Source organism: Babylonia areolata, chromosome 2 (genome assembly GCF_041734735.1).
Source record: "Babylonia areolata isolate BAREFJ2019XMU chromosome 2, ASM4173473v1, whole genome shotgun sequence".
Classification (NCBI taxonomy): Eukaryota; Metazoa; Mollusca; class Gastropoda; order Neogastropoda; family Buccinidae; genus Babylonia; species Babylonia areolata.
In genome coordinates this window covers 6,124,344-6,149,343 of record NC_134877.1, presented here as the reverse complement: position 1 = coordinate 6,149,343, position 25,000 = coordinate 6,124,344, and the positions used below count along the sequence as shown (strand labels likewise).

At 39.2% G+C, this 25,000-nt stretch overlaps 2 protein-coding genes across 4 annotated transcripts in view; both read right to left on the bottom strand.

Annotated features, from left to right (window-relative positions):
* Positions 1-788: 788 nt before the first annotated feature.
* Positions 789-25,000, bottom strand: part of LOC143297011 (cytochrome P450 2B5-like) — a 54,465-nt gene continuing 30,253 nt past the window's right edge. Inside the window, exons 1-6 of one of the 2 annotated variants that reach the window (XM_076609140.1) lie at positions 15,488-17,771; positions 11,348-11,739; positions 8,669-8,965; positions 6,695-6,937; positions 4,946-5,386; positions 789-4,171 (exon numbers count right to left, since the gene is read on the bottom strand). In XM_076609140.1, coding sequence (XP_076465255.1) covers positions 3,990-4,171; positions 4,946-5,386; positions 6,695-6,937; positions 8,669-8,965; positions 11,348-11,739; positions 15,488-15,774 — 1,842 coding nt within the window. In that variant the 5' untranslated portion in view covers positions 15,775-17,771 and the 3' untranslated portion in view covers positions 789-3,989. Of the gene's footprint in view, positions 4,172-4,945; positions 5,387-6,694; positions 6,938-8,668; positions 8,966-11,347; positions 11,740-15,487; positions 17,772-25,000 lie in introns of those variants that run through there. The other variant, XM_076609149.1, reaches the window with a different exon arrangement.
* LOC143297028 (cytochrome P450 2U1-like) overlaps positions 19,005-25,000 on the bottom strand; it is an 18,602-nt gene continuing 12,606 nt past the window's right edge. For both annotated transcript variants that reach the window (XM_076609182.1, XM_076609191.1), the window contains 2 exons: positions 20,698-21,138; positions 19,005-19,930 (listed from right to left, as the gene is read on the bottom strand). In XM_076609182.1, coding sequence (XP_076465297.1) covers positions 19,749-19,930; positions 20,698-21,138 — 623 coding nt within the window. In that variant the 3' untranslated portion in view covers positions 19,005-19,748. The remainder of the gene's footprint in view (positions 19,931-20,697; positions 21,139-25,000) is intronic.

The window sequence follows — 25,000 nt, the reverse complement described above, 5'->3', positions numbered from 1 at the left end:
ACATTACCTTCGATCAGCAAAATCAGTGAAACCACTAGTGAGCACATCTCAAGGGGTTTTGTGACAATCAGTCGCACCCACTTTTGTCTTCATCTTATCGGCAGATGTACTGAAAACAGAAGTCAGCTGGAGGGGAGAGAGAGGGGGGTGGGGGAGACAGATGGATACAGAGTAAGAAAGAGAGAGTGAGAAACAGGCAGGGAAAGGAAGGAAGAAAGAGTGACATAGAGAGAGAGAAAGAGAGAGAGAGAGAGTCAGAGACAAAAGGAGAATCAGACAGGAGAGAGCGTGAAACAGATATGGATACACACACACACACACACACACACACACACACACACACACACAGAGAGAGGCGGACAGACAGAAAGAGAGAGGCAGGGACAGAAAGAGGGTGAGAAAGGGAGACAGAGAGACAGAGCGAAAAGAGGAAGAGAGAGAGACAGAGAAAGATAGGGAGACAGAAAGAGACAGACAGACAGACAAAGAGAAAGGGGGACAGGGAGACAGGAAGAGACAGAAAGAAAGGGCAAAAGAGACAGACAGACAGAGAGAAAACGGGGAAGAGAGAGAGAGACGGAGAGACAGAGAGAGAGGGAGAGAAAGGGAGACAGAAAGAGACAGAAAGAAAAGGGCGAGAGAGAGAGAGAGAGAGAGAGAGTGAGTGAGAGACAGACAGACAGACAGACAGAGACAAAGACAGAGACAGAGACAGACAGACAGACAGACAGACAGAAACAAAGACATAGAAAGCACCACGATTCATAAAAAGAACTGTATGGTCAAACAATGCTCTTACATTTATTTGATCTCATTTCATTAATCATACACTCGGTTATCACTTGGTGCAGAGGTCGAATTCGTATTGTTGTTGTCAATAAAACATTCCACATCACTGTATCTGTTTAAGTAAGATACCGGTAGGTTAAATGTTCAAGTTTAAAGGCCCCATCGGGGCATTGATTTCATATCCACTGTGTCTGAGGCTTCAGAATGGGAAGGCAGGGCCCAATCCCCATCTTCCGCCTTTTATCAAATCTTCCTCAGTCGGGTACCCATTAATTTACACCCTGACCACTGGACCAGAAGTCCAGTGCCTTACCGATTCTGCCACGGTGCTTCCCAGACATGCTGGTACACACGTTGTAAAGAAGAAAAAAAGATTGAACTCAAACAAAACACTGTTTCTTGTTTAAAAAAAAGAAACAAACAAACAACAGCAACAAAAACCAAGCACTGATCATAAGATCAGCACCATTCAACCAACTGGTCAAAGCGGGAGACATATCAAGGATATAGGTGCGTAAAATTGGTACGACTGTAAACGTGCATGATTTTCATATATCTTCCAACTGTCAATTATAATCCCATGCATTCCAAACTAATATAATCAGTCACAATATTTTCTTGTAACAGTGCCCACCAAAAACCACCACCGCTATTCGCAAACAATATATTTATCAACGTTGTGTGACCAGTGCTCAACCACATTAAGTTTTGTAAGGTGAAGGCATCAATGTATGTAGCAACAATACAATTACTCATGATGACAGCTACAATGCCAAGAAAGGGCCACTGTTTGGCTGAAAAGTCTGATCTTAAACCAGGAATCACCTGTTTACGTGATACACTGTGACTTTATATTTGGTGGGGAATACACGCCATATCCATGTTTTCTGGTTAATTTTCAGGCAACATTAAGACATGTTACTATCATGCAGAACGATTACCAACAACACATAAAAAAAAAATTATCCAGATTGAAAGCTAACTGTTACACGTACAGTAATGTAGCATGGTAGAAATACTTGAACAGATAGTATTTGTTATTTGTAACTACCTCATACACATTCATTGTATCATTCATTCAATCAAACCACGTATATTTCAAAATGTCAGCAGTGTCATTTACCATGTGAGGAAAAACCTGTGATATTCACATGTGTATAAATCGAATGATTTAATCAGTCGAAACAAATGTATTTAATCATGCAGTCTGTATAATCCAAGGCCAAAATTCATATTATGCCCAAAGTTACCAAATAAAACCACAACATAATTATATGAATACAGTTTTGAAAGAATTTGGCTTTGGAGAAAGTGTTTGTAAATGGATCTCTACAATTTATAAAGACATAAAAAGCATATGTAATGGTAAATGGAAAATTAGCAACAGGTTTTGCAATAGAAAGAGGCTGTCGTCAAGGAGGCCCAATATCTCCATACCTATTTGTATCATGTGCTGAAATAGTAGCAAGTAGGGTAAGAGAAGATAAAGACATAAAAGGTGTGAGGATAGCAGACACATAATTTAAGATAAACCAATCTGCTGATGACACGACATTTACTTTAGAAGGAAATAGAAATTCACACCAAAAACTTTTTGAAATCCTTAACGAATTTGAAGATAAATCTGGATTGAAATTGAATTATGAAAAAAAAACCAAAAAAAAACCGTTATATGTGTGGTTAGGTAACAAAAAGAACTCTACAGTCATATTTTCAATACAAAAATGCATTAAAGGTAACGTGGATCATAAAGATAATTAAAGGGACCCCAAAGTGGATGGATATTGTGCGATCTCTAACCCCCGGAGTAAATTATATCCATGAATTTGGTCTGAAATGTTTTGAGAAGATCAAATTTAACGCATTTTGGAAAGATGTTTTTTAGGCATATGTACAAAAGTTTGCAAAAAGGTCAATTTAGAAAATAGTAATGAACTATTAGTTGAACCAATATTTTCTAATGATGAATTCAAGATAAATCCGAATATTGTCAATCAAAGGACATGGGTGCACAACAATATTGTTTTTGTGAAAAACCTGCTGAATAGCAATGGGGAATTCTAAACAAATGGAGAATTGTTAAACAAATTCGGGATCAATGCACATATTTTGGAATACATTAATTTATTAAATCAGTCAAAGAGTACAAAAGACCAAAAACAAAAACAATAAAGATATCTGACAATAACAGTGACTCTTTTACAAATCTAGAACATATTACAACATTTTACTTGAGGACATAGAAATATTTGAAATAAAACCATGTGTAAATTGGGATTAAAAAAAAAAAAAAAAGATATACAGACGGACTGGGAAGTAGTACTTACAAAAATCAAAAGAATTAAAGAAATAAAGTTGAAATGGTTTCAAACAAAAATATGTTACAGAATCTTAGCGGATATATTAAGAAAAATAGGTATTGCAGAAAGTGACAGGTGCAATTTCTGTGTCAATGAGAAAGATGCAATTGAACTCTACATATACAGTTGTCGTTAAGCTCGATCCTTCTGGGAAGAACTAGATCATATTCTTAGACCAAAATGTACGCATATTAACAGATTATTTTTTGACATTAATCTAATTCTATTTGGTACAAACAGAATCATTACAACCGATGAAATATCGGACTTAATTATTCTACTTAAAATGTATATATATATATATAAGTGCGAACTAAACCGAAGAAAACCAAATATACAAATGTTTCAGAAAGAATTAACTGAACAGTACAGGGTTGAAAAATATATGAATTACCTTCAAATGAATAACCTCGAATTCCAGAGGAAATGGTTTCCATACACTGCTATCTTTGAAATATGAATTTCATTAATAATTATATAGATGGACAGCAATCCTGTAGGATGGTTCGGAATAAGCTGTTAAATCATGAAATATTAAGATGGTATTCTGTTTTGATAGTAATCATGAACACTAATTGAAAATCCAGCATATTCTGTGCAGGAGTTATTGATTATTCATCAATTTAATTAATGACTTATTTATTAGTGCAGATACTTTTGAACGGCGCCACAATCTTTAAGGAGCATTCATTGTTTGTATGGCTATGTGTCTTTTTTTCTATTCACTTATTTCCTTTTGTTGGTTTCTTTGTTTTTCTTCTGCATTAATAAACAGAAATATCCTTAGATAAAAAAAAAATGATAAGAATTGAAAAAAAAACCAGCAAGTGCCCGCACAATTCACATTCTCGGAACTGCGCGGACTTCATGCGGTTTGGCACGATGCGTCAGTGCAAAGTGGCCCTCCAGGGATGGCAGTTGTCCCTCTTCTGCTGGCAGGAAACGGAACTGTTGGACGAGGGTGGCCAGGTACAGAAACATTTCCATGCGTGCCAGCGACTCCCCCAGACACATACGACGTCCTGCACAGTTAAATGGTTATGGTAATAATCACATGAATAATGATTACTCGTTATGCTTTTAGCTGTTGTGGGTATTTCTGATGAATCAACGTCATTAAAGTGCCGTAGTCATATGGCCCGTATATGAGATGTCAGGGACGTGGGGTGCGACTTTCTTTTTCTTCTTCTTCTTCTTGGATGTGGTGTGCGATTTTCTTCTTCTTTTTTGTTCTTCTTCTTCTTCTTCTGGTGTCTAATTTACGGCATCCTTGCAAAGTCATTTTCATAATGACAGAAGGGTTGTTTACCTGAACGTTAGGTTTTCTATAATATTAGAGCAAGAACATTGAGCACTGAAATGTTCGTTATTCGCAATATAACTCTGATGACACTGGAGTGCAAATCAGAATAATGATGGTGAAGACAATGAAGCAAAAAACAAAAACAAATTTCGAGTCAAATAATCTAACCCTCAACTATCCGTTTTTTCAAGTTCATGAAAAGAAAAATTCATTCTTTTTCCTATCAACATAATGAAGCTATTAACATCTATCACTCTTCTTTCGAATACTGCCGGCTTCAGTAATGTACTTCACAAGTTATTTCATTGTATAGTCAACATAGTCAAACACACCAATGACATCCTTACTGCTTGCAATACATGTTTTTAAAATGTTACACTTTTTAAGAGAGACAGACAGACAGACAGAAATCGTCAATATCATCAAGAACTTAACATCTCCCGCTGAGTGTATACCAAACCTACACCTCTTGCTCTAAAGAATGAGTACTCACCCATGCTAAAAGGTATCAGCTCATCAGAACGGATCAGTTTCCCGTCAGGGCCGATAAATCTTTCAGGCCGGAATTCCTCAGGATCCCGCCAGATGTCAGGATCCTGCAGGGCACACGTCAGAGCCGGCACGATAATGGCGTCTTTGGGGATGACGTAACCACGGAATCTGACGTCATAAGCTGATGCGTGAAGTAGGGACAGGGGCACGATGTCTCCTATCCGCAGGACTTCCAACAGGGTGGCCTCCAGGAAAGTCAGTCTGGCCCTGTCACTCATGGCGGGCGGACGGTCAAGTCCAACCACTTCGAGGATCTCCTGGAAGCACCTGTTCTGGACGTGTGGGTAGTGGAGGAAATAGAGCAGGGTCCACTGGATGGCTGTTGAAGTGGTCTCTGTCCCCGCTCCAAACAGGTCAGTGACAGTTTTCTGCAGGTTCTCCTCTGTAGAAGAACAATGTACACTTGTGAAGAGCAAGATAGATGGATACATAGATTGATAGACAGACAGATAGATAGACAGATAAACTGATAGATAGATGATTATCAAAACAAGGGTGGAGATCACAATTTTTGTTCTTTTGTTTTTTGTTCTTTATTTGTTTTCGTATATATTCCACGTCCATTTGTAAGATAAAAACAGTCATCCCGTAAAATAAAGTTTTGGTATTGTCAGAGAACGTGAGAGATACTTCTCATTAATCCAGAAGAAGACAAAGAGGAACGACAAGTTGCAGTATTTCTGGATTGCGATTCTACAGTCACCTTTACAGTAATGCCACTTTAAACTGCACATTCTTTTGACAGCAACGAACGTATTCATTCGTTCTAAACACTTCCCATTCAACCTCTTGGCTGTTGCTGATAGGTTTGCTTGTCCATGAAGCCCTGTAACCACACTGACAGAAGACAGAGCTTACAGATCAGAGTGCCAGTAGCCTTTCTTTAATTCACTGATTGATTGATGCGGATACTTATATAGCGCCTATCCTCGGTCGATGACCAAGCTCGAAGCACTTTAAAAATACGGGGTCAATTGCACAACAGGCTGCCTACCTGGGCAGAGCTGACTGACGGGTGCCACTGGGCACTCATCATTCGTTTCCTGTGTCATTCAATCGGATTTCAGGTACGTACACATACACACTCAGACAGACATTTGCACTCCTTCCTCTTGTAGTTGCACTATTTTTGTTTTGCAAAATGTGTGACACCCTCCATAAGTACATACAAAGCAGTGAATATGCTTCAAACTTTTGCCAAACCGATAATATTTCACCAATATTTCTGTAGTCAAGGGGTTAGAATTTGTGAGGACAAATGGAACACACACACACCAAAGTTCCTCATAACAGTTCGTTGAAGTTTTCATTTAATTGTTGGCTCAGACGCTTTGGGTCTGATGTAAAGGCAATTTGTATTGTTGGAGAGAGAGCAGTAAAGGCCCCTGGTCCCTGGACTGTTGAGCCTTGGTGATAAGCGATCAGTGTGGCGTAAATTCTTACTGCAGTCATTACATTTTGTGAACTCTTATATGTTGAATTTTCACAACTGACATCCTGACCTCTAAGCTCTGTCTGTCTCAGGTGACAGCCCTTCTCAAGCGATAAGCATACTCAGCAGCAGCAGTTAAGGGGTTAAAGCAAATTATTGAAACTCACTTTTGATTATTCACGGAGAGTGGACGAAACACACACACACCACAACACACACACACACACACACACACACACACACCTCAGTTATACAAACCTTCCAGAGAGGTGTTAACATCACCATGGGCTCTGTGCTTCTTAATCTGCTGCAGATAACAGTGAATAAAATCCTGGTTTTCCTCCCTCTCCATTGTGTCTTTGTCTGCCGTTTCCTTGTGCTCAACCACCTGCTTTTCCATAAACCTGTAGATTAATTCAGTGTTGTCCTTGGCCTCTTGCTCTCCGAAGGGGTCGCCAGGTATGTAGCCAAGTGCTGGAATGAAGTTCAGGATGGCTGTTCCTGCAGTTAAAACAAGGCTGGTCACAGAAACGTTATGAATGGGTGACAAAATTTCGTCCAGTCGATGATCTTTTGGTCCATTCCTGCAGCTTATGAGGAAATGAGGAGGGAGGTTGGGGGTGGGGGTGGGGGGTGGGGGGGGGATCACATGCAATACAATCGATGAATCTTTGTGCCACTGTTTTTTTGTATATTATGAGTAGCAAGTTAAAGAAATTTGGAATTTCTTTTAACATGTTCGACTTGTGTACAAACATCAAAACGGTATAGCTGTGGAAAAGGAATGTCATTTTGTATACAGTATGATCAATTAAGCAGCATTTATATTACATGAGAAACCAGTTACAAAGGTTACAACAAAGTTCGTGAAAAACGAAATCGTGTTGTATACAATTGAAAGAGTTTGGATAATCGAGTTTTTTTCTCTCCGATTTTGAGACAAACTGTGATGTCATAATTACTGTTTTCTTTGTGTGTCTGTCTGTCTGTTGCAGCAGAGTCCCTTCTCTGTTCAGTATGCTAGATTTGAGGCAGTAGGCAGTGGAGCGGGATTCGTTGTTCTTTCTCCAGAGTATGTATGTGCAATCTATATTTCATGTTTTGTAAACAACTTTGGACAAATTATTTTCATCATACCACTGTGGGCTGATTCTAAATCAGTTTCATTTATTTTTGGATCAGAAATAACCTTGTCTTTGAAACGCAAGTTTGGAGGTTTGTCTCAGATTGAAAGGCAATGGTGTGGGTTTCTGCTGGGTTTCCTTTGCATGGTGGATAATACTGGAATGAAAACAATTCGATAATCTGGCAAAATGAGATATACAGAATAACAGTAAATTCAGTTTGCCTAATCTAAGACTGTTTCAGACTTTCATCACAGAAACTGTTTTCGATTTTTAGAACTATGCACTTATGTTCAAATGCAACGTACATACAAAATGGATTTTGAAATATTTCCTATACACTTTACTGATTACAAAAACATTTTAGACTCTGGCCATAAATCCCACTGTGTCAGTGTATAGCAAAAGCGTTATCTTATTATCAAGTTTGTGCATATACTCATCACATCCATTTTCTGCAATCAGTGACCACTAACTTTTAATGACATGCGATGACGTGTCGTTCATAGGTTAAAGATTGGTGATCAGACAATATGAAAGGCTGAAGCGTTGTTACAGTCATAAGATTTAATACACAATTACTTACTTAAGCAAGATTAATGAAGCAGAATATTTTCTAGCCATTGACCTTACAAAATCATTTGACAATGTCAAAATTCTCTCTTCTGGATGTCTGTGTTTTTATTTTTGTGTCCTAATTTCGGAAAGGCGCAATTGCATAATTGGTTAGGTGTTGGACTTATGATCACGTGTTCTTCTATGACAATGATTCGAGGCTCTGTTTCAGCATTGTGGTTTGTTTCGGGAAAGGTTCTTTATTTCGATGTTCCTTACTCCACACACATGTGAATGGGGACCTGACCGATCTGGGAAGGTTAAAACGGCGACGGAAAAGAAAGGAATGGGCCCCTCCATTACTATTCCAAAACCTCGACACCGTGAATATGGAATCACTCATGGTCACATAGGCTATGGGATCATTTCACCCTTAACCTAATTTCAAGAAATGGGTGTCAGTTTTGACAAATGACAACATTACCCAGTAAACCACAGTGGGCAGTTTTCTGGGCCGATCTCTTTAAACATACCAAACCTGGTTATGACAAACCTGACAAAAGATCCATGAGGCGATCAAAAATGGCCATGTAGTGGAGAAAGTCGGGGTCATTGTACTCGTATCGCTGTCCAAAGACGATGGAGCAGATGTTGTTGGAGACGCTGGCCTGGGTCAACTTCGCTAGATCGACAGGCGCCCCCTGGTGGTCTTTGATAGCCCGGATGTAGTGGGTGATCTCCTCCTGGATCCTCTCAGCCAGCACGTTCTTACCCATGCCCATCCGACGGAGAATCTCCAGGGATACCTTCCGTTGCTCCTTGTTCGTGGAACCTGAGGACCCTCCTAAGCCTTTTGTAAAAACAGAAAGAGATATAACTCTGTATGTGCAAGGATTTGCCCTTTCAGTTTGATGTGTTCTTAAAGTATTGTATATTTACCACCCGCGTGCTCCTCCGATCCCGCCACTTCTGTGCCCCGCACCCCAACCCCATCCCTCCCGAAAGAAGAAATAAGTTCATGAACTTCTCTTTGTCTCTGACAGTCTGTATGTCTCTATTTCTCTGTCTGTCTCTGGGTATTCTTCCACTAAAAGCTAAACTTAGATATAATAAGGGATGTCATATCCACAAAATTTCTGAGTCCAGTCTTTCTTACCCAGGTGGGTGCTTACGGAATGGAATGTTATCAAGCGATTAAAGTGAACAGAGTTAAAAGCATCCCTATATTCAAAAACGCATATACCGTGATTATCTTTTGAAATAATTTGTAAATGTGCTTTAAGCTATCATCAAGAAATATCCACAATGTGATTAATTACAAGTATTGTATTTATGCCTCTCTCTCCATCTGTCTCTGCATCTTGTATCTGTTAGTCTGCCTGTCTCTCTATTTCTCCACCCAGTTTTTCTTCTTCTTATTTTGTCCCTTCCTTCATTCTTGCTTTTTCTCTCTCCAGTCACTGTACTATTTATACATGACTTTGTACTATATATATATCAGTTAATATATGTTTATGTAATGTGCATGTTTATGTTACTTCGTGGGTGTTTTGTTGTTTGTTTTTGTTTTTGTTTGTTTTTGTTTTTGTTGTTGTCCTTTTTTTTTTTCTTTTTTTCTTTTTTGCTGTCATGAATAATTTGCTTTTTGTGTGTGCATTTTCCTTATCTTTTGAAAATGTGTCCAACGGGCCAGATGCAAAAAAAAAGAAAAGAAAAGAAAAGAAAGAAGATCCCCCCCCCTCCCCCCCCCCCCCCCAAAAAAAAAAGAGAGAAAAAGAACAACAAAAAACAAAAAAACAAAAAAACACCCACACCAAAAAACAAACAAACAAAAAACACAAAAAGGAACAACAACAACAACAACAAAAACATTTGTGCTTATTCCTTTAGGCTCTTGAGCTAAAATTTTGTTCGTTCGCTGGTGCGCGCTTCGAGCGGAAATTGTTTTTTTTAGTCCAATGTATGTATATGCATCCATGCATGCATGCACATAATTATGTATGTATGTGTGGCATCTGTTTATCTTTTTTTCTTTTTTCTTTTTTTCTTGATTTCCATATTTTCTTCTATTAATTGATTGATTGATTGGTTTGTTGATTGGTTGATTGATTAATTCATTGATTCATTCATTCTGACTGGGAACCTTAAAGATGGCCGTGTGGACGGTACAGTCTGGCTGAAACGTTCCTATATCCTTTTCTGCTGAACCTCTGTGAGATGAGATCAGTGTGTTCTAACTTTGATGTACAACTGGTACCTTTTCTGCATCTTTAAGAGATGTGATGTCTTTAGCTGTACAAAGGTTTTCTTCTCTGCAGTAGGAAGAAATCCAAACTATGACCGACATCCCGACCTGAAGGCTTTGTCCTATATCAGTGAGGTGACAGCCGTTCACTGACGAGTACACCTGTAAACAGCATTCCAGGGTTTCAACCAACTGTTTTCCTAAATCCCAGCGCTTGAAAACAGGAATAACGCGTATCATTTCGACGTGAACTGTTGTATTCGATGATAATATTCGCCCCAAACATGCCTATTTTCATGACAAACATCCCCAAACAAACCAACTGTCAACTCTTTGTTTTTTTAGTATGTCAGCATATGTGTGGGGTTTCCTTGCAGCTGTTTCTAACTGGTGATGTTCACAGTGTATCATTGTCACACTAGAAAATGATAGTAATGCTCCCATATTATCACCATTATCATCATTATCACCATTACATCTTCTTCTTCTTCTTCGTGGGCTGCAACTCTCATGTTTACACGTATGTACACGAGCGGGCCTTTTTACTCCGCCATACAGGCAGCCTACTCCGTTTTCGGGCCCGTCCCGGGGGGTGGGGGGGGGAGTATGCTGGATAAGTTCTTGCTTCCATAACCAACCAAACGCTGACACTGGATTACAGGATATTTAATGTGCGTATTTGATCTTCTGCTTACGTATACACGCGAAGAGGGTTCAGGCAATAGCAAGTCTGCACATAATTTTATGTTGACCTGGGAGATTGGTGAATATCTCCACCCTTTACCCACCAGTCGCCGTTACCGAGATTCGAAATCCTGACCCTTAAATTGAAAGTCCAACGCTTTAACCAGCACGCTTTAAGACAGCAGCAACACACTTCACTTTCAGTCCACGAAATCATAGGTAGAGTTGGGTTCAAGAAATGTATATCAAAGCCATTTTGTTCGGGTCTTGGGTCTTGGAACGAAAACCATCCCTCAGACTCACCTTTGTACTTGGCAATCCGAGTGATCAGGAGGGAATGCGGACGGCCCGAGAAAACATCAGCAAATTTGACCAGGCCTTCACGGATGGCTGAGTAGCTGGCCAGAACCACCATGAGCTTGCTTCCCATGTACAGACTGTACACGTCACCATACTGACGCCTCCACGCCATGAACTGGGACCGTGGGTCCTTGGCCAGGAGGTGCAGGTGTCCCAGCAGAGGCAGGGTACGTCCGGGGCCCGGGGGCGCGCCCGAGGGTCGTCTGGTGGACAGCCACCACAGCAGACACAGCAGCACCACCACCCCTCCCAGCAGGAGAGATGTGGGGTCGAGCGATGACGTCAACACAGACATTGGTGGTGTGTGTATACTGAAGATACCTGTAGGAATCAAACTGAAAGAAAAGAGAAAAAACAACCAAATATGTATAACTGCTTTTGAAAGAGTTGCATTGGCTCCTGTGAAATTCCAAAGTGAATAGAAAATTGCAGTTCTTGTCTTTTGTTTCTTATAATGTTTCATTCTTACTCTGTCTCTGTCTTCACTTTCTGTGTGCCTCTCCTCTCGTGTTCTTCGTTCTTTCAGTGAAAAGGTCGTAAGACTTTAAAAACATGAAATGAAGGCATTTGGGGAAGGTAGTTTCAGTTCCATTATTACCCTAAATTGGAAATTGCTGGCATACTGGATTTATTAACTCACTCTGGATGATGGAATGCTATAGCGTTCCTGACGAAAGGTTGCGTTCCGGACCACGGAACGCTACAGCAGTTTCGACAATTAAAAATTTGTTCACGTCTTCCTCATGGGGTAGCATAAAAATCGCAGCTACACTGGGCATTGCCAATGCGTCAAGGGTCGAATGGAAAGTTTCTTCGTGAGGCTCAGTTTAGACCTTGATCAAGAGAATTCGTGGGACGTCCTGGATTGGTTTCTAAAAGTGAAAGTTGAGAGTTCGTTGATTGTACTTGTGTAAATGCTTCACAATGGGTCTGGGGAAAACGGGAGGAAAGAAGTACTGTGTGTACTGTTCGAACTTCAAAGGAAAAAAGGTGACGTCGCAACGAATACCAGCCACGAACCGATTGCAAAGAGCGTGGCGAGCTCAGAATCACTACGTGAACAGAAAAAGACCGCACCCTGGCGATGGTATACCTTCACTTTTTACGAACAAGGTTTTCTAAAAAAGTACGGTACGTGACATTTTGAATCGAATATTCATTTTTTATGTTTCAAAGTACATTTGTTTCAATTCAACAAGCAAGCCTAAGAATGTTTTGGGGCTGATTTATCAAAGAGGGGTGATTATACTGTCTTCATTTCTCACACTTTTTGGCCTAATGTTTGTATCCAAAAGCACAATTTAACCTTTAAAAGTGAGAATTTCAGTACACTTGCTGGCTGGCCTTTTTTCAACTTCCAGTCACCAATGCTGTATTCATTTAACTGGGTTTTTACTTTATTCTACTGTGTGTGTGTGTGTGTGTGTGTTGTTTTGTTTTCTTTGTCACATTCTTAGCTTTTTTATTATTTTTTCTTTTCTTATTTTTTTAAGCACAGATATATGCATCTCTGACACATAGTACAGAACTGACCAGTATAATCCTGAAACAAATACTACAAAACACTTGCACTTTACAACATTTATCACCGCATACTTCTTTAAAGTGGAAATGCTTGCACATTTTCAGAAAGTGCTGTAACTATGATACTGAGACAGTAAGAGTCTTGCTACTTCCACAGGCAATGTGAATGTTTACACACACACACACACACACACACACACACACACACACACACACACACACACACACACACACAGATATATATATATATATATATATATATATATATATATATATATATATATATATATATATATCTAAACATACATACATACATACAGATAGATAGATAGATAAGTCATACTTATTTACTGGCTTAAGATTCTACACATGCTTAATGCAGTGAATAGATCTGACACATTTTGGGGGTTAAATGGACTGGAGTTTGACTGAAAATGTGTAACTAAAACAAATGTCATAACATTCGAACTATAATTATATATTATTTTCTTTTTTTGTCACAGCTGTCAGATGTGCAAGTTCAATAAGACTTCACTGCTACTTCAGCATCAGCAGTGGAAACTAATGCTGCTGACACTAATTTTACGAAATTTCACAAATTTGGAAGTAAAAGTATGTAATGATCTGACAGCTTTGCTCGCACCAGTCTGACACTGATGACGCAGTGGAAGATAACTTATGAGGGCCTTGAAGACTGTTTTGTCATAAAATTTAGGCTGAAGCGGGGTCACAGTTGTGGGTGTCAATTTGTAGAGAGGGTGTGTGTGTTAGTTGATAGTGGATTGATTCAGAAGGATCATTGATATTGGCAAAATGTGTAACACAGATTACCATCTGTGTAGAGATTTTTTGTGAAGATTTTTTTTTAAAGCTTTCTTCTTGGGAATTGTGGAGTTTGAATGCTCCTGATATTTTTTTTCTTACTGATGTGAACAAATATTGCAACTGTTTATATACTGTATATATAGAGAGAGATTCTGAATAAATGGGTCACACACAGGAGCAATACTTTTTTCTTCAGTTATTAAAAATCTGCACGAGGTTGATGTTGATGTTGATGCAGAAAATAATGTCTCTGTGACATCAGAAACTGACTTGACTTCACCTTCTTGTTTTTTGGTTCCGTGACAATTGAAAATTTTTGCACGACGAACAACCTTTGTGCCACTTATCAGTTGTACGTTCCTTTTTTTAAATACACTTTCGGTTCTTTAACTTTCATGGAGTCAAGCGCACTTTCAGTTTCAGTGGACAGAGTCGCCAAGCCTCATCCGGACGTCCCAAGGTGAAGGGGCTGAACTTTTCACTATCCTCAGGTTTCCTGACGAACAAGGTCTTCCCAGCCGTTGACCTTGGTACCCCACATGACAAGCTAATCTGCATACGTATCGAAAATGGCGTCGCTGGCGATACAAGTGGAAATTTTTGGAGCAAACTAGATCACAACAGTGGCTTTTTACTGCTGCTGAAGAGATTGAAATGTTTCAAACTGAAGGTTTCGACATCGACTATGATGATGAAGGCGTTGAATAAAGTATCTGCAGTGAAGAAAACTACCAGCAAGAAGGTACTGACAGTGACTCAGCTTTTGAGGGCTGTGAAGAGAGGGAGGGGGTGGACGTACACGCGACCTCAGAAGAGGGGTCAGTGGGTCAAGTACGGGGAGTTTCATTCAGCTACTTTTTTTTTTTTTTTTTTTTTTTTTTGTCCTAACCCTAACAAAAGGGTCGTCTGCAGGGGAAAGCAAGCGAGGAAACTGTTCGGAGTGAGTTTTGATTGAGTTCAATCTCTAGATATGTTTACTTTACCGACATTTCGCTTGGCAATATTTCAGGCTGTGTATGTATGTGTGGTTGGCTGTTTACAAGTGTGTGGTGTTAGTGAATGAATTGTGTGAGTTAAGTGTACACAGCATATTGAGGTGCATTAAGCAAGATATTCACTTTGTAAAACTTATTGATTATTATCATCATTATCATACTTGAAACAATACTGAAGGAATCAAGAATTCAAACTGAAATGTTCCTCTGTTGAATAGATCATATGTGGTTCAGAACATTCATGTAAACTACATTACCAGAAAACTTTGATATTTGTCAAAGGAACGAAATGATAATGATGTTTGCATCTACAATCTGGATGTCTTGGAAGATTCGCACTGACGAGGGCTATGCGTTTTTTCTCGATTCATTTTTATATGTTGTTTACAGCTACACATGGAAAGCATATGTAACATTCAACTGAATTTTGCAAATATAAGAAAATATGCATCGCATCATTAAATAAACAGCATAAATTCTTTACTATTCTTTAAAACATTAAAACATCAAACGTTCTGCAACTGAGAATAGAGAAAATGACATGATTGAACTGTATAATGAACACAGACACACACACAAACACACACACACACACACACACACACACACACACACACACACACACAGATGTACACGGCTGGACACAGAGACTTTGCATTTGAAATACACCACTTGACAACTATCATCCAACATAGAAGAAACAACAGAGAAGGCAAAGGGGAAAATACAGCAGACTTACGGCAGCAGTAGGACAAGGTGATGGAAAGACGCACGCTCTTCACGAGGACTCGACAATCTGATAGTCTCCTTGGCCCTTTTATTTATTTCAACAAACCTTCTGTTTGTTTTTTGTTTGTTGTTGTTGTTGTTTATCAACTGGGAAGAACAATGGCTTATAGAAACAGAAAAAAATGTTAATTTCTTGTTTTTGTCAAATCGTAATGGACGACTTGTATTGCTGTGCGTGTCTTCTTCGCTTGTGTTCGTGTCTGTGCTTATCGTTAACGCTGCTAAATGGGTACACATTGTGACCTGGTGTTTGTTTTGTAAAGAAAAGAATGTGGGCACAGTTCTACCTGTGATTGCGTGCGTAAGCAGTTGCGTTATATGCTCGCGCGTGCGTGGGTATATATTGTCTATCTACCTATTTACACACACACACACACACACACACACACACACACACACATATATATATATATATATATATATATATATATATATATACATATATATATATATACTTATTTATTTATTTATTTATTTATTCATATATAGGTTGGGGGTATGAGTGCATGAGTGCGCCGAAGCATTTCTGTGCTTTTGTGGTGTTCCAAACCAGGGTATTTTGAGTCCACACAAAACACGTGTTAGACGTTAGTCAGTCAGGTAATTCAGTCTATGATCACAAGGATCCCTTGACCAGAATCAAACGTTTAGAGTTCATATAACTGCACCTTGTACACCCAAGCATCATTTCAGAATTCCATTTGAATTGTCCGTCTTCGATATCATGTTTAAAGATGCATTTCACTTCCCAGCTCACATCATTCCCCACACTTAATTTGTTCCTTGCCTCTTCCTCTCTGTATGAGTGTGTGTGCGCATGTGCGTACTCTGTGTGCGAACACATTTGCACGCTTGTGTGCGTGTGTGGGTGCGCAATTCTATTTCAATCATTTGCCTTCCATGTATCTTTAATTCTACCATATTTAATTGTATTCACAAGCAATGCTTATTTGATTTCATTCTGGTTCATTTCATGTTAGTATTTTATACAAACCTAAAGTAGGCTTTCATGTCCGTACTAGCTAGTTGGCTTTGTGCATAAGTCAGGCATATGCTCGTTTAGAAAACAATACTAAGGATAGGTGGTCTAACTTATCTGGAACATACCACACGCTTTAACACCTACTTGAAACTGACACGGGAATGGTCTTAACATGTGTGAAAAATGCAGGTCAGTGGAAGAAGTGTAACAAATGCAGGCAGTGCCATCAGTGTAGGAACTGTCATCAGTGTGAAAGTGTTTCTGACATACTTTGGACAATGTCCCCACAACAGACAGTGCAGGTAGTGACGATACTGTTGGCTATACATACAGTGTAGGCAGTTAAGTCAGATACCATGCATTAATGATCAGGGGTTAGTACAACAGTAAGAAGATACATGAGATATGGCACATGAGCACATATGCACGCACATGTACGCAGGCACCCCCACACAAATATACACACATAAACTCTTTCTCTCTCAGTCTTATATCATCATCTTAGATGAATTATTAATAAACAAGAGAGGCAAGGCCTTCAAGGCTCACTTGTGATAAGCACTTTTCAAACAGAGGAATTATGGAGAGAGAGAAAAAACATGCGAAAGGGATAATCTGGCAAAGAGACTCATTGATGTGACCTTGACCTTAGACATCTACATTTGCATTGCATTGATGTTCTGGCCAAAAACAAACAAAAACAACATGGTATACCAATGAAAACTGGATGGAAGAAACAAAGTTCTATTATCCTTTTTACCCAATAGGCTATGGTGTGACCTTGATCTTTGACTTTGCTTCTTTTCATAGGTGTCACCATGTCCAATCATTGTACCAAGTTTACCGAAGAATATCTGTAAAAGACCTTCTCTCTCTTGCATGCAGAAATGTTTCCTATCAATATCGTATGCTAGGTATACCTTGACCCTTAACCTCTAGCTGATTTTAAATTTCTTATGGGATATTATGCTGCACCTATTAAAATTGAATCTATATCACGCTCTCTATCTTACAGTTTTCTATATTGCGAAGTAGTGGCCTTTACCATTTCATCTTACCATATAATCATGATTTTAATAAGGGTCTTTTTTTCATACCTGCCATACTGTCAAGTTCCTTTCCTATGCCACTTGTATCAGTCAAGAAAAGGCCAACTAAAAAGTTTATGACCAGTACACACACACACACACACACACACACACACACACACACACACACACATATATATATATATATATATATATATACATGTACACACACATACATATATGGATTGATATATATATATATATATATAGAGAGAGAGAGAGAGAGATATATATAGATAGATAGATAGATAGATAGATAGATAGATAGATAGATAGATAGATATTAATTATACACAGTATAATGTAATGCAGTTCACAGAATGAGAATGTATGGTGTGTGCGTGTGCGTGTGCGTGTGTGTGTGTGAGTGTGTGTGTGAATTATTGTAGTATTTTGAACTTGTCGAACACAGTGTGTGTAACTCCATGACCGACTTCACTGATCTAAAAATAGAAGTGGACCCACTTACGTCGCATCAGTCTCGGGGTAAATGACGCCCCATTTTACCATCTAGTTTTATAGTTTTAAAGTTGATATGGAAATTGAGTATTTTGTTAAACTAATAACATGTAGAGCCAAGTACAAGTACTTCTAAACGTCGCATGAAGTGAAAAGGACTTAATTTTGAGAAATGTCAAGACTGGAAATTTTTACGTTTCATCAAGGGTATTAACTCTCATGGTTTATTATTTTTAACTGTGAAAGCAATTCCAACTGATTTTGTTGATATTTTAATGGCAGTTTGGTGCATAGTCCAGTAAGTGATGAGGCGTTCACAAATCTTTCTCTGAATAAATATTTGACAGTCTCCTTGTCCAACTTTCCATAACATGTTATCGTCTATTGTCGATTGAATATTGGATTGAACGGGCAGGTCAACTACTTGAAATAAAATGGCGTCCTTCACGTTCGCGAGGAATATGAGCACGCACTTTGAATATGTATATAAATATGTGGCTGCAATTGATTTTTGCCCATGACCTTCAGGCCAATAGATCTATAAAGTCCACTTGTAGAATTGATTATAGTATTTTCTGAAAAAAAAACACTTGGGCGAATGAACATAGTGATACCTTGTACACTGAGAGTAAAAGACACAAGCTTTTTATGTACTGAGTATAACTTCAAAATGTAATGTTTAAGATGAGAAAGATCAATTTAAAACAAATTAAACCCCTAGCATTCATTACAGATTAATTTCCCTGTTTTGCTAGTTGCACCAAAGAGATGCAACAGAAATAAAACTTCCATGCCTAGAAAAAGAAGTTCCTGTTTCAACAAAAAATGATAAACATGACTGCTATTGATGCTGTGTCAGAATATCAGATTAAAGTGCCAAGTTTAGTGAATACAAATAAATAAATATAACAGTAAATTCATTTTGCATATAATATGGCTTATTTTTTTTTTTTTTTTTTTGTGTAATATTGTTTTAAACAAGATGACTGGAAAGAACTGAATTTTTCTTATTTTTATGCCTAATCTGGTGTCAACTGACAAAGTATTTGCAGAGAAAATGTCAGTGTTAAAGTTTACCACGGACACAGACACACAGACACACACAGACACACACACACACACACACACACACACACACACACAACCGAACACCGGGTTAAAACATAGATTCACTTTTTTACACAAGTGAGTTAAAAATATATGAATTATCTTCAAATGAATAACCTCGAATTCCAGAGGAAATGGTTTCCATACACTGCTATCTTTGAAACATGAATCTCATTAATAATTATATAAATGGACAACAATCCTGTAGGAAGGTTCGGAATAAGCAGTTATTTCATGAGATATTAAGATGGTATTCTGTTTTGATAGTAATCATGAACACTAATTGAAAATCCAGCATATTCTGTGCAGGGATACCCCGGAGTTATTGATTATTCATCAATTTTATTAATGACTTATTTATTAGTGCACATCCTTTTGAGCAGGGCCACAATCTTTGAGTAGCATTCATTGTTTGTATGGCTATGTGTCTTTTTTCTATTCACTTATTTGCTTTTTGTTGGTTTGTTTGTTTTTTTCTTCTGTATATGTTAATAAACAGAAATGTTCTTAGATATAAAAAAAAATGATAAGAATTGAAAAAAAAACACACAAAAAACAGCGAGTGCCCGCACAATTCACATTCTCGGAACTGCGCGGACTTCATGTGGTTTGGCACGATGCGTCAGTCCAAAGTGGCCCTCCAGGGATGGCAGCTGTCCCTCTTCTGCTGGCAGGAAACGGAACTGTTGGACGAGCGTGGCCAGGTACAGAAACATTTCCATGCGTGCCAGCGACTCCCCCAGACACATACGACGTCCTGCACAGTTAAATGGTTATGGTAATAATCACATGAATAATGATTACACGTTATGCTTTTAGCTGTTGCGGTTATTTCTGATGAATCAACGTCATTAAAGTGCTGTAGTCATATGGCCCGTATATGAGATGTCAGGGACGTGGGGGTGCGACTTTCTTTTTCTTCTTCTTCTTCTTCTCAGATGTGGTGTGCGATTTTCTTCTTCTTTGTTCTTCTCCTGGTGTCTAATTTACGGCATCCTTGCAAAGTCATTTTCATAATGACAGAAGGGTTGTTTACCTGAACGTTAGGTTTTCTATAATATTAGAGCAAGAACATTGAGCACTGAAATGTTCGTTATTCGCAATATACCTCTGATGACACTGGAGTGCAAATCAGAATAATGATGGTGAAGTCAATGAAGCAAAAAACAAAAACAAATTTTGAGTCAAATAAACTAACCCTCAACTATCCATTTTTTTCAAGTTCATGAAAAGAAAAATTCATTCTTTTCCCTATCAACATAATGAAGCTATTAATATCTATCACTCTTCTTTCGAATACTGCCGGCCTCAGTAATGTACTTCACAAGTTATTTCATTGTATTGTCAATATTGTCAAACACACCAATGACATCCTTACTGCTTGCAAAACTTGTTTTCAAAATGTTACACTTTTTAAGAGAGACAGACAGACAGACAGAAATCGTCAATATCATCAGGAACCTAACATCTTCTACTGTGTGTGTACCAAACCTACACCTCTTGCTCCAAAGAATGAGTACTCACCCATGCTAAAAGGTATCAGCTCATCAGAACGGATCAGTTTCCCGTCAGGGCCGATAAATCTTTCAGGCCGGAATTCCTCAGGATCCCGCCAGATGTCAGGATCCTGCAGGGCACACGTCAGAGCCGGCAGGATAATGGCGTCTTTGGGGATGACGTAACCACGGAATCTGACGTCATAAGCTGATGCGTGAAGTAGGGACAGGGGCACGATGTCTCCTATCCGCAGGACTTCCAACAGGGTGGCCTCCAGGAAAGTCAGTCTGGCCCTGTCACTCATGGCGGGCGGACGGTCAAGTCCAACCACTTCGAGGATCTCCTGGAAGCACCTGTTCTGGACGTGTGGGTAGTGGAGGAAATAGAGCAGGGTCCACTGGATGGCTGTTGAAGTGGTCTCTGTCCCTGCTCCAAACAGGTCAGTGACAGTTTTCTGCAGGTTCTCCTCTGTAGAAGAACAATGTACACTCGTGAAGAGCAAGATGGATAGGTAGAAGGATACATAGATTGATAGACAGACAGACAGACAGATAGACAGATAGATAGATAGATAGATAGATAGATAGATAAACTGATAGATAGATGATTATCAAAATAAGAGTGGAGATCACAATTTTTGTTCTTTATTTGTTTTCCACGTCAACATAATACCATTTGTAAGATAAAAACAGTCATCCCGTAAGAAAAAGTTTTGGAAATGCCAGAGAACATGAGAGATACTTCGCATTAATCCTGAAGAAGACAAAGACGAACGACAAGTTGCAGTATTTCTGGATTGCGATTCTACAGTCCCCTTTACAGTAATGCCACTTTAAACTACACATTCTTTTGACTGCAACGAACGTATTCATTCGTTCTAAACACTTCCCATTCAACCTCTTGGCTGCTGCTGATAAGTTTGCTTGTCATGAAGCCCTGTAACCACACTGACAGAAGACAGAGCTTACAGATCAGAGTGCCAGTAGCCTTTCTTTAATTCACTGATTGATTGATACGGATACTTATATAGCGCCTATCCTCGGTTGATGACCAAGCTCGAAGCACTTTAAAAATACGGGGTCAATTGCATAACAGGCTGACTGACGGGTGCCACTTGGCACTCATCATTCGTTTCCTATGTCATTCAATCGGATTTCAGGCACGTACACATACACACTCATACAGACAGTTGCACTCTTTCCTCTTGTAGTTGCACTAATTTTGCTTTCCAAAATGTGTGATACCCTCCATAAGTACATACAAAGCAGTGGATATGCTTCAAACTTTTGCCAATATTCGGCAGTCAAGGGGTTAGAATTTGTGAGGACAAATGGAACACACACACCAAAGTTCCTCATAACAGTTCGTTGAAGTTTTCATTAAAGTGTTGGCTCAGACGCTTAGGGTCTGATGTAAAGGCAATTTGTATTGTTTGAGAGAGAGAGAAGTAAAGGCCCCTGGACCCTGGACTGTTGAGCCTTGGTGATAAGCGATCAGTGTGGCGTAAATTCTTACTGCAATCATTGCATTTTGTGAATTCTTATATGTTGAATGTTCAAAACTGACATCCTGACCTCTAAGCTCTGTCGGTCTCAGGTGACAGCCCTTCTCAAGCGATGAGCATACTCATCAGCAGCAGTTAAGGGGTTTAAAGCAAATTATTGAAACTCACTCTTGATTATTCACGGAGAGTAGACGAAACACACACACACACACACACACACACACACACACACACACACACACACCACAACACACACACACACACACACACACCTCAGTTATACAAACCTTCCAGAGAGGTGTTAACATCACCATGGGCTCTGTGCTTCTTAATCTGCTGCAGATAACAGTGAATAAAATCCTGGTTTCCTCCCTCTCCATTGTGTCTTTGTCTGCCGTTTCCTTGTGTTCAACCACCTGCTTGTCCATAAACCTGTAGATTACTTCAGTGTTGTCCTTGGCCTCTTGCCATCTGAAGGGGTCACCAGGAATGTAGCCAAGTACTGGAATGAAGTTCACGATGGCTGTTCCTGCAGTTTAAACAAGGCTGGTCACAGAAACGTTATGAATGTGTGACAAAACATCGTCCAGTCGATGATCTTTTGGTCAATTCCTGCAGCTTATGAGTAAACGGGTACTAAAAATGTCAGTTTTGTTGGGGGGGGGGGGGGGGGGTGCAGGGGGGGCGGGGGGGGGGGGGGGGGGTCACCTGCAATACAATCGATGAACCTTTGTGCTGCTGTTTTTGCATATTATGAGTAGCGAATTACTGGAATTTGGAATTTGCATAAACATGTTCGACTTGTGTACAAGCATCAAAACATTTTAGCTGTGGAAAAAGGATATCGTTTTGTATACAATCGATGAATCTTCGTGCCACTGATTTTGCATATTATGAGTAGCAAGTTAAAGAAATTTGGAATTTGTTTTAACATGTCAACCTTGTGTACAAGCATCAAAACGGTATAGCTATGGAAAAAGAATGTCGTTTTGCATACAGTCTATATCATTTAAGCAGGCATCTATATTGCCACGAGGAAACCAGTTACAAAGGTTACAACAATGTTCGTGAAAGACGAAATCGTGTTGTATTCAATTGAAAGAGTTTGGATAATCGAGGTTTTTTTGTTGTTTTTTTCAATTTTGAGACAGACTGTGATGTCTTAATTACTGTTTTCACTGTGTGTCTCTCTGTTGCACAAGAGCCCCTTCTCTGTTCAGAATGTTAGATCTGAAGGTGGCGTAAGTAGGCAGTGGAGCGGTTTTCGTTATTCTTTCTCCAAAGTATGTATGTGCAATCTATATTTCATGCTTTGTAAACTACTTTGGACAAATTATTTTCATCAAAACTGCTGTGGGCTGATTCTAAATCAGTTTCATTTATTTTTGGATCAGAAATAACCTTGTCTTTGAAAACGCTAGTTTCGAGGTTTGTCTCAGATTGAAAGGCAATGGTGTGGGTTTCTGCTGGGTTTCCTTCGCATGTGGATAATACTGGAATGAAAACAGTTCGATAATCTGGCAAAGTGAGATACACTGAATAACAGTAAATTCAGTTTGTCTAATCTAAGACTGTTCAGACTTTCATCACAGAAACTGTTTTCGATTTTTAGAACTATGCACTTATGGTCAAATGCAACGTACACACAAAATGGATTCTGAAATATTTCCTATACACTTTACTGATTACAAAAACATTTTAGACTCTGGCCATAAATCCCACCTTGTCAGTGTATAGCAAAATCGTTATCATTATTATCAAGTTCGTGCATATACTCATCACATCCATTTTCTGCAATCAGTGACCACGAACTTTTAATGACATGCCGATGACGTGTCGTTCATGGTTAAAGATTGGTGATCAGACATATGAAAGGCTGAAGCGTTGTTACAGTCATAAGATTAATACACAATTACTTACATAAGCAAGATAATGAAGCAGAATATTTTCTAGCCACTGACCTTACAAAAATCATTTGACAATGTCAAAATCCTCTCTTCTGGACGTCTGTCTTTTTATTCTTTTGTCCTAATTTCGGAAAGGCGCAATTGCATAATTGGTTAGGTGTTGGACTTAAGATCACGTGTTCTTCTATGACAATGATTCTAGGCTCTGTTTCAGCATCATGGTTTGTTTCGGGAAAGGCTCTTTATTTCGATGTTCCTTACTCCACACACATGTGAATGGGTACATGACGATCTGGGGAAGGTTAAAACGGCGACGGGAAAAGAAAGGAATGGGCCCCGCCTTTCCCATTCCAAAACTCGACACCGTGAATATGAATCACTCATGGTCACATAGGCTATGGGATCATTTCACCCTTAACCTAATTTCAAGAAACGGGTTGTCGTTTTGACAAATGAGAACATACCGCAGTAAACTTTTAGTGGGCAGTTTCCTGAGCCTATCTCTTTACACTTACCACACCTGGTTACGACAAACCTGAGAACAATTCACGTTGCGATCAAAAATGGCCATGTAGTGGAGAAAGTCAGGGTCATGTACTCGTATCGCTGTCCAAAGACGATGGAGCAGATGTTGTTGGAGACGCTGGCCCTAGGTCAACTTCGCTAGATCGACAGGCGCCCCCTGGTGGTCTTTGATAGCCGGATGTAGTGGGTGATCTCCTCCTGGATCCTCCCTGCCAGCACGTTCTTGCCCATGCCCATCCGACGGAGAATCTCCAGGATGCCTTCCGTTGCTCCTTGTTCGTGGATCCCGAGGAGCCTACGATGCCTTTAGTAATAACAGAAAGAGATATAACTCTGTATGTGCAAGGATTTACCTTTTCAGTTAGATGTGTTCTTAAAGTATTGTATATTTACC